Source organism: Mobula birostris, chromosome 20, assembly GCF_030028105.1.
Source record: "Mobula birostris isolate sMobBir1 chromosome 20, sMobBir1.hap1, whole genome shotgun sequence".
Classification (NCBI taxonomy): Eukaryota; Metazoa; Chordata; class Chondrichthyes; order Myliobatiformes; family Myliobatidae; genus Mobula; species Mobula birostris.
Window position 1 is genome coordinate 34,412,160 of NC_092389.1, and position 12,653 is coordinate 34,424,812.

The window sequence follows — 12,653 nt, forward strand, 5'->3', positions numbered from 1 at the left end:
GCCCTCTCAGCCACCATGCTCATGCTGAGCATTAAGTACCCATCTATGCACATTTTAACATGACCAGCATAACTTGCTATTCTCTTTCCCTTCAGGAGTTTATCTATTTACGCTGCTTTAGCTGCTGCGAAATGCCAATTTCTAAACATTAGTTGAAAAAGTTCTTCCTAAATTCTCTATTGTTAATATTATTGATAATTAGATTCATGACCAGCAAAGGGGTAAGAGAATATAGCCAGGGTACAAAATAGAACTCACCATCAATTCCAGTGATTAAGAAAACTCCTAACGTCTCCATAGGACCAAACCAATCGCTACATGGTGACAGCTAATCTATAGGATTTAAGCCAACCTATTGAAAACAATATATTTTTCTGACCTTTACACTGAGTTACCGGATTCTTAATCGTCTGCCTTCACAAATACTCCCTTGTATCAGGTGCACTATAATCATAGGACATGAAATGCACTAATTTATAGATCAACAAGTTAAAACAATAACCAATAGTCCATGCAATCTTACCTGACAGGAGACCTGAACGAGAAACACAAGGTCTTTGGTGTCAGCACCATTCTTGCTCACATCACTCTGTTCCTCTGTCAGCACCAGCTATACAATGGCAAGAAATCGAGAACAGGTAGATGGATTGGAAGGAAGAGAAATATATAAAAAAACAATTAGGTTAATAGCAAACAATTCAGAAAATAATGCATGACAGTCTCACTGATAATCGCTGACTCCAAAGTACTTTGCACTGAAACTACACTAGAGAAACTGGAGGAACGACAATAAAGTCAAAAAGTGACATAGGAGGAGACAGGAGATTTGGACAGAATGGAGAGAGTGGTGGAAGTAAAAGGGATGGTGAATATAGGAGAGGAAGAGTACAGTAGAGGTGGAGTTGGGGGAGGATGGTTAACACCTTGCTATGATCAGTGATGTCCTAACACAGCTGATTCATCAGACCTTTCATTAGTCTGTAATTTCCAACCAGACTCGATCTCTATTTGAAAGTAAATGCAATTTAGAAAGCTAGATTCACACAGGTTCAAATTAAAGTGTTAACATTTTGAAGTGTTCTTATTTAGCATAGATATAGCTTCTCCAGTCTGTAATAAAAAACCACACGGCACCATTAAAAGAATGACCACACAGTCATTAGCCCACTGGTAGATATTTGAAATCAGAGCAGAAAAGGTTGCAATTTACACATCTTGACAACAATGCAACCTTCAAGCTTCTGCTTTCCCCTGAAATTGCTTTTATGAAGAAGGGCATGTTCTTTGCATTTACTGTGGAAGGCTTCAATAATGGCTGGATGATTTTTGTAATACACAGGTTTAGTGAGGAGTAGGATTTTATGGTTCATGTCAAATGTTTGTTCTGATGATGTGCACTTACAGGTTAACAAAAGGCTTCTTCGATAAGGTTCTGAATGATCAAAGCTCAATATGCACTGAGCGGCTCTCATTTTAAGAGGGAGAATCCCACTACACCCTTGCACTTACCCTTTACTAACAATGCCTCTCTCACAATATGCAGACCAGCAGAGGTCTAGCATTACTGGGTTATGTCCAGGCACAAACTAAAAGGTAGAACAGTAGAACAAGTAAAATATTCATCCTCCGTATGCTAGTACAAAAGGCAAAAGATCAATCTGTAAAAATCCATCGCCTGTATCGAACAACCTTCATGATGTCCATTCGGATCTTTTACAACCCACGGCTGAGCTCCCCGTTAACCCAGTTCCGCACTGCCCGTTTCATGCTCAATTTGCTTAGCTAAGGCAGCTGCTCTGTAATAACAGGAGTCCCACAGGATGAGGAACGACAGCATGGAGCTCGACAGCAGCCAAGAGCAACACAGAAATACGTGCAGCAATGATTTGCCTGCCAGACATTTCACCGCTCAAAGAACTCAGTGGGGACATGAACAGTTCACGTAAGAGTCTTTATCCAAAACATGACATTTGCTCATTAAACAAGAACGAGGCTTGGCTTCTGAGCAGCTATGCAGCACTGCCTAGACCAATTGTGTGGAAACCCATTAGCACTGAGCATACACAGAATCTTAAATTATAAATTCCTTTTGAATCAGAAAAGCAGAGGTCTGCTTAAGCGTGAATATTTTATTGAATTCAGTCTTCATCATTTTGTTTACTGGAGGGAAAATTATTTCAACTGTGCCGAACACTACGTTTATATAAACTGGTCTTTAGCTTCCGGTAATGGATTTCATGCTGGCTGGCTACTCCTTCTCCTCCCCCAACCCATACACACATTGCATATGACATTGAGCTTCTCTTAACCTCTCCAAGCAATTCTCCATTTAAAGTGAAATCCAACAAAGACACGCATTTCAAAATAAGGAAATGGCTCCAAGCAAACAGTCTAGTTCTAAAGGTTACCCGAAAGTGAACTTCTGAAACACAAAACCTAGCTGAGACAGTGTGACCAGAAAATGAAAGGCAGTCTTAACTAAGCTGGATCTCTCTTTACGTTTTCATGTGATCTTACAACAGCCATATGACATGGGACTTCCAACCAACCTTATTAACTCTTCCAGAATAACTACAAACTAAATGGCACAAAGAGTATTGATCGCAGGGAGTGAATTGCCTGAAACTCGAGACACTCACCGATTCAAAGAAGTAGGACACCTTGCCTCAGAAACCTGATGTGTAAATGAAAAGGGGGCCTCGAAAGGGTTATCGCCACTGGGCTATTTCAAAATTAGTGATGGATTTCACCCCTGTGGTTAGGATACATACATCAGGTTTGCAACTTCACTGGTAAAATTATGCTATTTCTTACTCCCAACTCAGGGAGCAAAACTATAATCTATTATGTACCACAGGGACCCCTCAGCTATAAACCAGAGAAATTAAGAGCTACGGGGAAGTTTGACACAGTAAAGCAAACCAAATATTTCCATTCATTGGATCACCTATTAAATTAAAAGTTATAACACAATTTTAACAACAGTATTACCAACAACTGAAATTTGGACTTTGCTTCCTTATGCCCACAAACTCATCCATTTCAGATCAAGACAACCTACACATAAGCCAGCACACAGAAAGTAAGTGTAAGTGTGAGTTTCAGCAGTCTGTCACTAATTTAAATCCAATACCCAGTGTTTTACCAAAACACTAACAGGCAATGCAGATGTAAATATACATTCAGATTATTTACGCAGGTAACAAACTGATTAGAAGGTAGGCTCCTACCACCTGGGTTCAAATGACATAGTTAGGGATTGTTTTTATATACAAGGGACATGCTTTCAACCTTTTTAAATGTACTTTCAATGACGTATTCCATGTTGTCTGTCTGCTCCTCTCCGCCCAACCCACATCATACACGTCACATATGATATTGAGCTACTATTAATCTCTCCCAGCAATTCCTGATTTAAAAGAAAATGCAAACAGACAATATATCAAGATCACTACACTTTAAAATGAGGAAATAATTCCAAGTCAACAGTGCAACATCAAAGCTTTCTTTAAATGCTACAATATATTCTCTTTCTAGTCAGGCAGACCCTGGCCCAAATGAGAGAAGCCTTTTCCTAATCTTTAGTAACTTCAGAGAACAGCAGGTCAGGTAGCAGCTGTGGAAAAGGTCTGATAAAGTACCTTTGACCTGCTGTGTTCCTAGCATTTTTTGGTTTTGCTCCTAACCTCTTTCTTTGTCTTCCTGCTAATTATCTGAAATTGATGGTCTTTAATTACTGACAAACTGGTTATTCGAAAGGTTTTCTGATTTAATTTTTAAAAAGCCTAATTTCAAGCACCTCCAATGAGTTAACATATGAGATTTCTTTCTTTGCATGGAAGCTTAATTTCTCCATGCTTGTTTCAGAAGTGCTTTCTCTGAGCTACCTCACATCCCCAGTCTTCCTGTTCCTCTATTTTGTATATACACACAAGCAAACATATATACACACACACACATATTATATGAGGGTGATTCACCTTTGAATGCAAGAGGCACAGTTATTTTGTTAAGACTGCATGAAGGTAGCGAGGCTACAAATCAAGGCATTAAACAGATCAAATAGTCCCTAGCTCCCTGTTTCAGATGTGCATGTAAAGAAAGCAAGCTTCAGTATGAGATATCCTTCCAGGGCGGGTGCGGGGGAAGAGGGAGGATACCTAGCGGACATCATTGCATAATATCCTCAGGTTTTCAACTGCAGAACACCAGAGCTCCAGGTAAAGGCATCTAGAGGTTAGTCACAGCCAGCATTCTTTCTCAGATGTTCACAAATACACATTTAGCTGAGGGCAGCAGGTACCTTGTCAATCGTAGAATTTGGAAATTGGTACGCAAAATACCTGATCAGATGCTCTGTGAACCTGCAACTTTGCTAGGTAATAATTGATTATGGCTGTCTCTAGATAAGAAGAAAAAAGAAAACCACAAGCAAACATTTACAGCTCAGGTTAAATACTATATGAGCAATCCCTGCTATATATTATGGACTCAGACTCATATTACAGAGAAATGATAACCTAACAAGAGAGTCCAGACATTTGTCTACTGTCTAGGAATCAAATCCCAAAGCATTGGGAATGGCTACGGTGAACTACAATCAGCACTGCATAGGGACTGAACAGCTCCCCTAACACAGATGAAGTGTCTCAGCTTAAAATGTCAACTGTTTATTCTTTTCCGTAGATGCTGCTTGGCCTGCTGAGTTCCTCCAGCATTTTGTGTGTTGCTCATTAACACTAAACATGCTCTTAACCTGTACCTGCATAAATAACTGGATCAGGCTTAAAAATGTGTTTAATGTTACGAACCGTTGCAGTTCACATGAACAGCAACATGAAAGGTCACTCAAAGGAGCACTCATTTAAAGATATCAAAATAGAAAGCAAAAAAGTGTGCTTCATTTACTAGTCTAACAGGGGTATATAATTAATAGGATGAGCAAACAAGTCTGACCTAGGAGATTCTGCATTTGCTGGAAACCTTGAGTAACACACACAAAATGTTGGTGGAACTCACCAAACTGGTAGCATAAACAAGAGAAAATCTGCAGATGCTGGAAATCTGAGCAACACGCACAAAATGCTGGAAGAACTCAGCAGGCCAGGCAGTTGACGTTTCAGGCAAAAACCCTTCGGTAGGACTGGAGAAAAAAAAGCAAAGGTGGAGGGAGAAGAGAGAGAAGCACAAGGTGACAGGTGAAACCTAGAGAGGGAAGGATGAAGTAAAGAGCTGGGAAATTGGTGAAAGAGACAGAAGACCATGGAAGGTGGAGGGGGGGGAACCCCAGAGGGAGGCGAAGGGGCAGGCAAGGAGATAAGGTGAGAGGGGGAAAAGGGGATGGGAAATGGTAAGTAGGGGGGGAAGTATTACCGGAAGTTTAAGAAATTGATGTTCACGCCATCAGGTTGGAGGCTACCCAAATGGAATGTAAGGTGCTGCTCCTCCAACCCAAGTGTGGCCTCATCACAACAGTGTGAATGGGAATGGGGAGTGGAATTAAAATGGGTGGCCACTGGGAGATCCCGCTTGTTCTGGCAGACAGAGCGTAGATACTTGGCAAAGCGGTCTCCCAATCTACACCGGGTCTCACTGATATACAGGAGGCCACACCGGGAGCACCCAACACAGTAAATCATCCCAACAGACTCACAGGTGAAGTGTTGCCTCACCTGGAAGGACTGTTTAGGGCCCTGAGGGAGGAGGTGTAGGGGCAGGTGTAGCACTTGTTCCGCTTGCAAGGATAGGGCAAAGTGAATAGGAATAAGGAACCTTGGTTCTCAAGGGATATCGCAACTCTGATAAAGGACGTTGTACGACATGTATAGGAAACAGGGAGTAAATAAGGTGCTTGAGGAGTATAAGTAGTACAAGAAAGTACTTAAGAAAGAAATCAGGAGGGCTAAAAGACATGAGGTTGCCTTGGCAGTCAAAGTGAAGGATAATCCAAAGAGCCTTTACAGGTATATTAAGAGCAAAAGGATTGTAAGGGATAAAATTGGGCCTCTTGAAGATCAGAGTGGTCGGCTATGTGCGGAACCAAAGAAAATGGGGGAGATCTTAAATAGGATTTTTGCGTTTGTATTTACTAAGGAAACTGGCATGAAGTCTATCGAATTAAGGGAAACAAGTAGTGAGATCATGGAAACTGTACAGATTGAAAAGGAGGAGGTGCTTGCTGTCTTGAGGAAAATTGAAGTAGATAAATCACCGAGACCTGACAGAGTGTTCCCTCGGACCTTGAAGGAGACTAGTGTTGAAATTGCAGGGGCCCTGGCAGATATATTTAAAATGTCGCTGTCTACAGGTGAGGTGCCGGAGGATCGGAGAGTGGCTCATGTTGTTCCGTTGTTTAAAAAAGGATCGAAAACTGATCCGGGAAATTATAGGCCAGTAAGTTTAACATCGGTAGTAGGTAAGTTATTGGAGAGAGTACTAAGAGACAGAATCTACAAGCATTTGGATAGACAGGGACTTATTAGGGAGAGTCAACATGGCTTTGTGCGTGGTAGGTCATGTTTGACCAATCTATTGGAGTTTTTCGAGGAGGTTACCAGGAAAGTGGATGAAGGGAAGGCAGTGGATATTGTCTACATGGACTTCAGTAAGGCCTTTGACAAGGTCCCGCATGGGAGGTTAGTTAGGAAAATTCAGTCGCTAGGTATACATGGAGAGGTGGTAAATTGGATTAGACATTGGCTCAATGGAAGAAGCCAAAGAGTGGTAGTAGAGAATTGCTTCTCCGAGTGGAGGCCTGTGACTAGTGGTGTCACACAGGGATCAGTGCTGGGTCCATTGTTATTTGTCATCTATATCAATGATCTGGATGATAATGTGGGAAATTGGATCAGCAAATTTGCTGATGATACAAAGATTGGAGGTGTAGTGGACAGTGAGGAAGGTTTTCAAAGCTTGCAGAGGGACTTGGACCTGCTGGAAAAATGGGCTGAAAAATGGCAGATGGAGTTTAATACAGACAAGTGTGAGGTATTGCACGTTGGAAGGACAAACCAAGGTAGAACATACAGGGTTAATGGTAAGGCACTGAGGAGTGCAGTGGAACAGAGGGATCTGGGAATACAGATACAAAATTCCCTAAAAGTGGCGTCACAGGTAGATAGGGTCATAAAGAGAGCTTTTGGTACATTGGCCTTTATTAATCAAAGTACTGAGTATAAGAGCTGGAATGTTATGATGAGGTTGTATAAGGCATTGGTGAGGCCGAATCTAGAGTATTGTGTTCAGTTTTGGTCACCAAATTACAGGAAGGATATAAATAAGGTTGAAAGACTGCAGAGAAGGTTTACAAGGATGTTGCCAGGACTTGAGAAACTCAGTTACAGAGAAAGGTTGAATAGGTTAGGACTTTATTCCCTGGAGCGTAGAAGAATGAGGGGAGATTTGATAGAGGTATATAAAATTATGATGGGTATAGACAGAGTGAATGCAAGCAGGCTTTTTCCACTGAGGCAAGGGGAGAAAAAAAAACCTGAGGACATGGGTTAAGGGTGAGGGGGGGGGAAATTTAAAGGGAACATTGGGGGGGCTTCTTCACACAGAGAGTGGTGGGAGTATGGAATGAGCTGCCAGACGAGGTGGTAAATGCGGGTTCTTTTTTAACATTTAAGAATAAATTGGACAGATACATGGATGGGAGGTGTATGGAGGGATATGGTGCGTGTGCAGGTCAGTGGGACTAGACAGAAAATGGTTCGGCACAGCCAAGAAGGGCCAAAAGGCCTGTTTCTGTGCTGTAGTTTTTCTATGGTTTCTAGGTGCCAGGAGGGAGAGAGGTGGGTCGGTGGGGATGGACGAATGGACAAGGGAGTTGCTGAAAGCAGAAAGTTGGGGGGGAGGCGGGGGGGCGGATGTGCTTGGTGGTGGGATCCTGTTGGAGATGGTGGAAGTTTCAGGGAATTATGTGCTGGACACGGAGGGCGGTGTGGTGGTAGGTGAGGACGAAGAGCCCTATCCCTGGTAGGGTGGCGGGAGGATGGGATGAAAGCAGACGAGCGTGAAATGGAAAAGATGTGGCTGAGCATTAATGATGAAGGGAGGGAAGCCCCTTTCTTTGAAAAAGGAGGACATCGCCTTCATTTTAGAAGGAAAAGTCTCATCCTGAGAGCAGATACGGCAGAGACGGAGGAATTGAGAGAAGAAGAACTGGGAAGCATCTGTGGAGGGGAATATGGTGTGTCTTAATGAATAGTCTCAGCCTGAAACTCTGATAGTTTATCCCCTGTCATAGATACTGCCTAAAAGCTACTGGCATGATGAACGAAGCCCTGAACACAGCAAGAGATGCAGGACCTTCATTGCTGCCATAAATGCTAATGGCGTAATGGAGGAGCAGGACAGATGCTGCCTGACTTGCTGAGTTCCACCAGCATTTCGTGTGTGTTGCTCAAATCTAAGCCAGGGGTGCATCCCACCATTAACACTGGCAGTGGAATAGCACAGTCCACACACATTCCAGGTAAGATGCAGATAAATGAGGTCACATTACACTTCTCTAGTAATTAGGAAATAGGTTTCTCCCCACATCTAAATGGCCCTACCCATCACCAAGAAATGCAAACTGTTAACAAAGCTTTCATTTCAAAGGAGAACCATGCCTGAGGATTCAGTTTTTATCTCTCTTAATTCCCACTTCACCGTTACGTATGCATTAGCAATCCAAAAGCTCTTGCACTGAAGAGCCGACTCAGCATAATATTTGAAGGCTGATGCATCGGGTTAATTTGCAATCATACTGTCACCATAGGAACATGATCAGAGACTCCTCATCACTACAATACTCAGTTAGGGCAATCACAGGGGCATTGTGATGATTGGTTTAAAACAGGACTTCTGTTGGAATGGAATGGCTTTAAAGAACCAAATATTCCTTAATCAAGTTACAACGGCTAGATTGAACCAAAACTTCAAATTACTACTGTGCAGTTCCCAGAAAGTGCATTACACAACATGGCACACTATTACACTCTATGGGGGCTGGTACGAGGGCCACCAGTTCCCTAACTACAGCACTCACACAGCTAGCTCCAAACCCACTACAAAGATTTGCCTTCCAATAGCTGGTTTTAAGTCTCAGCATTTAATGTGAATATTTTGGCTAATTCCGATAAAACATACTGATACATTCATGTGTTAGGCTTAACTTATGACAGTTTTATGACCCAACGTACTTGCCTGCTTTCCAAAGACAGACAAGTACTTTGGCACAACCTGTCCAACTTGATCATCAAGGACAAGTTGGGCCAAAGGGCATGTTTCTGCACTGTATTAGCCAATGACTGGGAGTAAAGTGGAAGCCAGGGCTGTGGCATGCTCCTCCGTCAGGAATGCAGGAGATTGGAGACATTTCCATTGGCAGTGTATGGAATAGAGCTGCATAGAGCATTTGGATTCACAATGAAGCATCTTCATGAAATATGGCGGATAATACACTTACCAAGTTGGTCACACCGCAGGTACAGAGAGAAAAGAAGTCACAGTAAATGCTGGCAGGTACTACTGGAGTCCTTATGATCAACCCCTCTCAAACCTGTATACAATTTTGAAGACAGTTGAGAATAATGGCCTTTTCAAAGGAAGCAGCAGCTGCAACCTACTTTGTGCCACCACAGCTGGCTCTGATGCACAGCAGGAGAGGGCAGAGACCTCAGTGAACAGTATTGGTGGGGGATTTGTTAATGAGAAGAGAAAACAATTGTTTCTGTGGCCTAGCATGACACTCCAGAATGGTCTGTTGTCTCCCTGATGCCGGTGGCAGGGATGTCTCAGAGTGGGTGCAAAATATTCTGAAGGGGGAATGGAGAACAGCCAGTGATCGTACTACACATTAGTACTAACAACATACACAGAAAGAGGGATGAGGTCCTGCAAAGTGAACTTTGAGAGCTACGCATAAGATGGACAAATGTCTGGCTAAAGATCTGGTGGAAGAGGGAAGGCTTTAGGCACTTGGATCATTGGAATTATTTCTGGGTGGGATCTGTACAAAGAAGACAGTTTGCACCTAAACTGGAAGGGGACTACTACCCTTGCAGGAAAATTTACTCGCAGTACTCAGAATGAGTTTAAGCTAATTTGTCAGGGGGTGGAAAACTCAGTAGCAGAGGAGTAGGTGGGGAGTTTGACCCAAATGTAGAGGATAGACCATGCAAGTCCAGTAGGCACAGCAGACAGGTAAGGGATCATGGGAGGGCTGAGAGCTCAACTACATTTACTTTAATGCAAGATGTCAGAGGTATTCGCTGCTCGAAGCAGCTGGTTTTAAGGCACCAGTAACTTGCCTTTGCCCCTTCTTCTGCCAGTAGAAACTGTTTTGGCATGCTTAGTAGTTAAGCCACACGTGAAGGCCTAGAGCTAGAATTGGTTGCCAGAGGCTATTTGAGACCCACAACATTGGGAGCTTTTAATCAATAGTGGAAGCTTCTCCCCACTACCTCAGCACCATATAAATGGAAGTACCAATCGAAGTTTGTGCATCTTCATCGGTCACAGGTGAAGACCACAGGATAGGTAAATGTCCTCAATAGCAAGGAATTATAGACCAGTTAGCCTGAAAGTAATTGTGGAAAAAAAAGCTGTCCATTATTAAAAATTTAGAAAAGATCAACAAGATTGGTCAAAGTTAGTATGGATTAATGAAAGAATTAAATTGAATTGACTTTATTACTTATATCCTTCATTTACACGAGGAGCAAAAATCTTTACATTGTGTCTCTGTCTAAATGTGCAATTTATAGTAATTTGTAATATATAGTATGTACAACAGGGCAGTCAATATAACATAGAAATATAATTGTATCAGCATGAATTAATCAGTCTGATGGCCTGGTGGGAGAAGCTGTTCCGGAGCCTGTATGTCCTGGCTTTTATACTGTGGTACCATTTCCCCAATGGTAGCAGCTTGTGGTTGGGGTGACGTGGGTCCCCAATGATCCTTCAGGCCCGTTTTACACACCTGTCTTTGTAAATGTCCTGAATAGTGGGAAGTTCACATCTGCAGATGAGCTGGGCCATCCACACCACTCTCTGCAGAGTCCTGCGATTGAGGGAAATACAGTTCCATACCAGGCAGTGATGCAGCCAGTCAGGATGCTCTCAATTGTGTCCCTGTAGAAAGTCCTTAGGACTTGGGGGCCTATACCAAACTTCATCAACCGTCTGAGGTGAAAGAGGTGCTGTTGTGCTTTTTTCATCATACAGCCGGTATGTACAGACCACGTGAGATCCTCGGTGATGTGTATGCCAAGGAACTTAAGGTTGTTTACCTCTCAACCCCAGATCTATTGGTGTCAATAGGGGTTAGCCTGTCTCTATTCCTCCTGTAATCCACAACCAGTTTCTTTGTTTTTGCGACATTGAGGGAGAGATTATTTTCTTGACACAGTTGTGTCAGGGTGATGACTTTTTCTCTGTAGGCCGCCTCAATATTATTTGAGATTAGGCCAATTAGTGTAGTATCGTCAGCAATTTTAATTAGCAGATTGGAGCTGTGGGTGGTGACACAATCATGGGTATACAGAGAGTAAAGGAGGGGACTTAGGACACAGCTCTGAGGGGCACCTGTGTTGAGGGTCAGAGGGGCAGAGGTGAGGGAACCCACTCTTACCACCTGCTGGCGACCTGACAGGAAGTCCAGGATCCATCTGCACAAGGCAGGGTGAAGGCCGAGGTCTCTGAACTTCTTGTCAAGCCTGGAGGGAATTATGGTGTTGAATGCTGAACTGTAGTCCAAGAACAGCATTCGCACATAAGCATCCTTCTCCAGATGTGTAAGGACAGAGTGCAGAGCTGTGGCTATTGTGTCATCTGTCAATCGGTTGTGTCCGGTAGGTGAATTGTAGGGGATCCAGTTTGGGTGGTAGCATGCTGCAGATGTAATCCTTCACCAGCCTCTCAAAGCATTTGCTTATTATTGAGTTGAGTGTGATAGGATGCCAGTTGTTCAGACATGTTACCTTGGTCTTTTTAGGTACAGGGACAATGGTGGATGTTTCGAAGCAGGAGGGCACTCTACACTGGGGGAGAGAGAGAGAGAGATTACAAATGTCTGTAAACACACCTGCCAGTAGTGCCACGCACATCCTGAGTACCTGCCCTGGGATGCCGTCCCGTCCCACAGGCTTGCGACTGTCCACTCATTGGAAACACCTGTGTACTTCAGCCTCCGAGATGACCAAGGTACAGGTCCTTCGACAGCTCTCCCTGGGGGCTCAGTGTTGGCGACATCGAACCGAGAGTAAAAACGATATAGCTCATCTGGGAGAAAGGCAGCAATGTCGGAAACACCACTGTGTTTAGCTTTGAAGTCTGCGATGCTATGCAGACCGTAGCATAAGCTGCACATGCTGTTGGTGGAGAGTTGTGTCTGGATCTTGTCCCTGTATTGTCGTTTCGCTGCCTTGATGACTTTGCACAGATCATAGCTGCATTTCCTGAGTTCCTGTTGGTCACCAGCAATGTAAGCTCTGTGTCTCGTGCTTCCTACTGCTCACACGGAACTGTTGATCCATGGTTTCTGGTTTGGATAGACCTTGCCTGATTTTTGGGGACAGCATCCTTGATACACTCCTGGATGAAACTCGTGACCCCTTCCGTGAACTCAGAGAAACCCTCCTCACGAAAGACATTCCAGTTGA

General features: G+C 43.3%; 1 protein-coding gene across 12 annotated transcripts in view; it reads right to left on the minus strand.

The window, feature by feature from the left end:
* Nucleotides 1-12,653, minus strand: part of LOC140185133 (rho GTPase-activating protein 32-like) — a 583,009-nt gene that overhangs the window by 236,028 nt on the left and 334,328 nt on the right. For all 12 annotated transcript variants that reach the window (XM_072238473.1, XM_072238466.1, XM_072238464.1 and 9 more), the window contains one exon: nt 524-610. In XM_072238473.1, the coding sequence (XP_072094574.1) occupies nt 524-610 (87 nt within the window). The remainder of the gene's footprint in view (nt 1-523; nt 611-12,653) is intronic.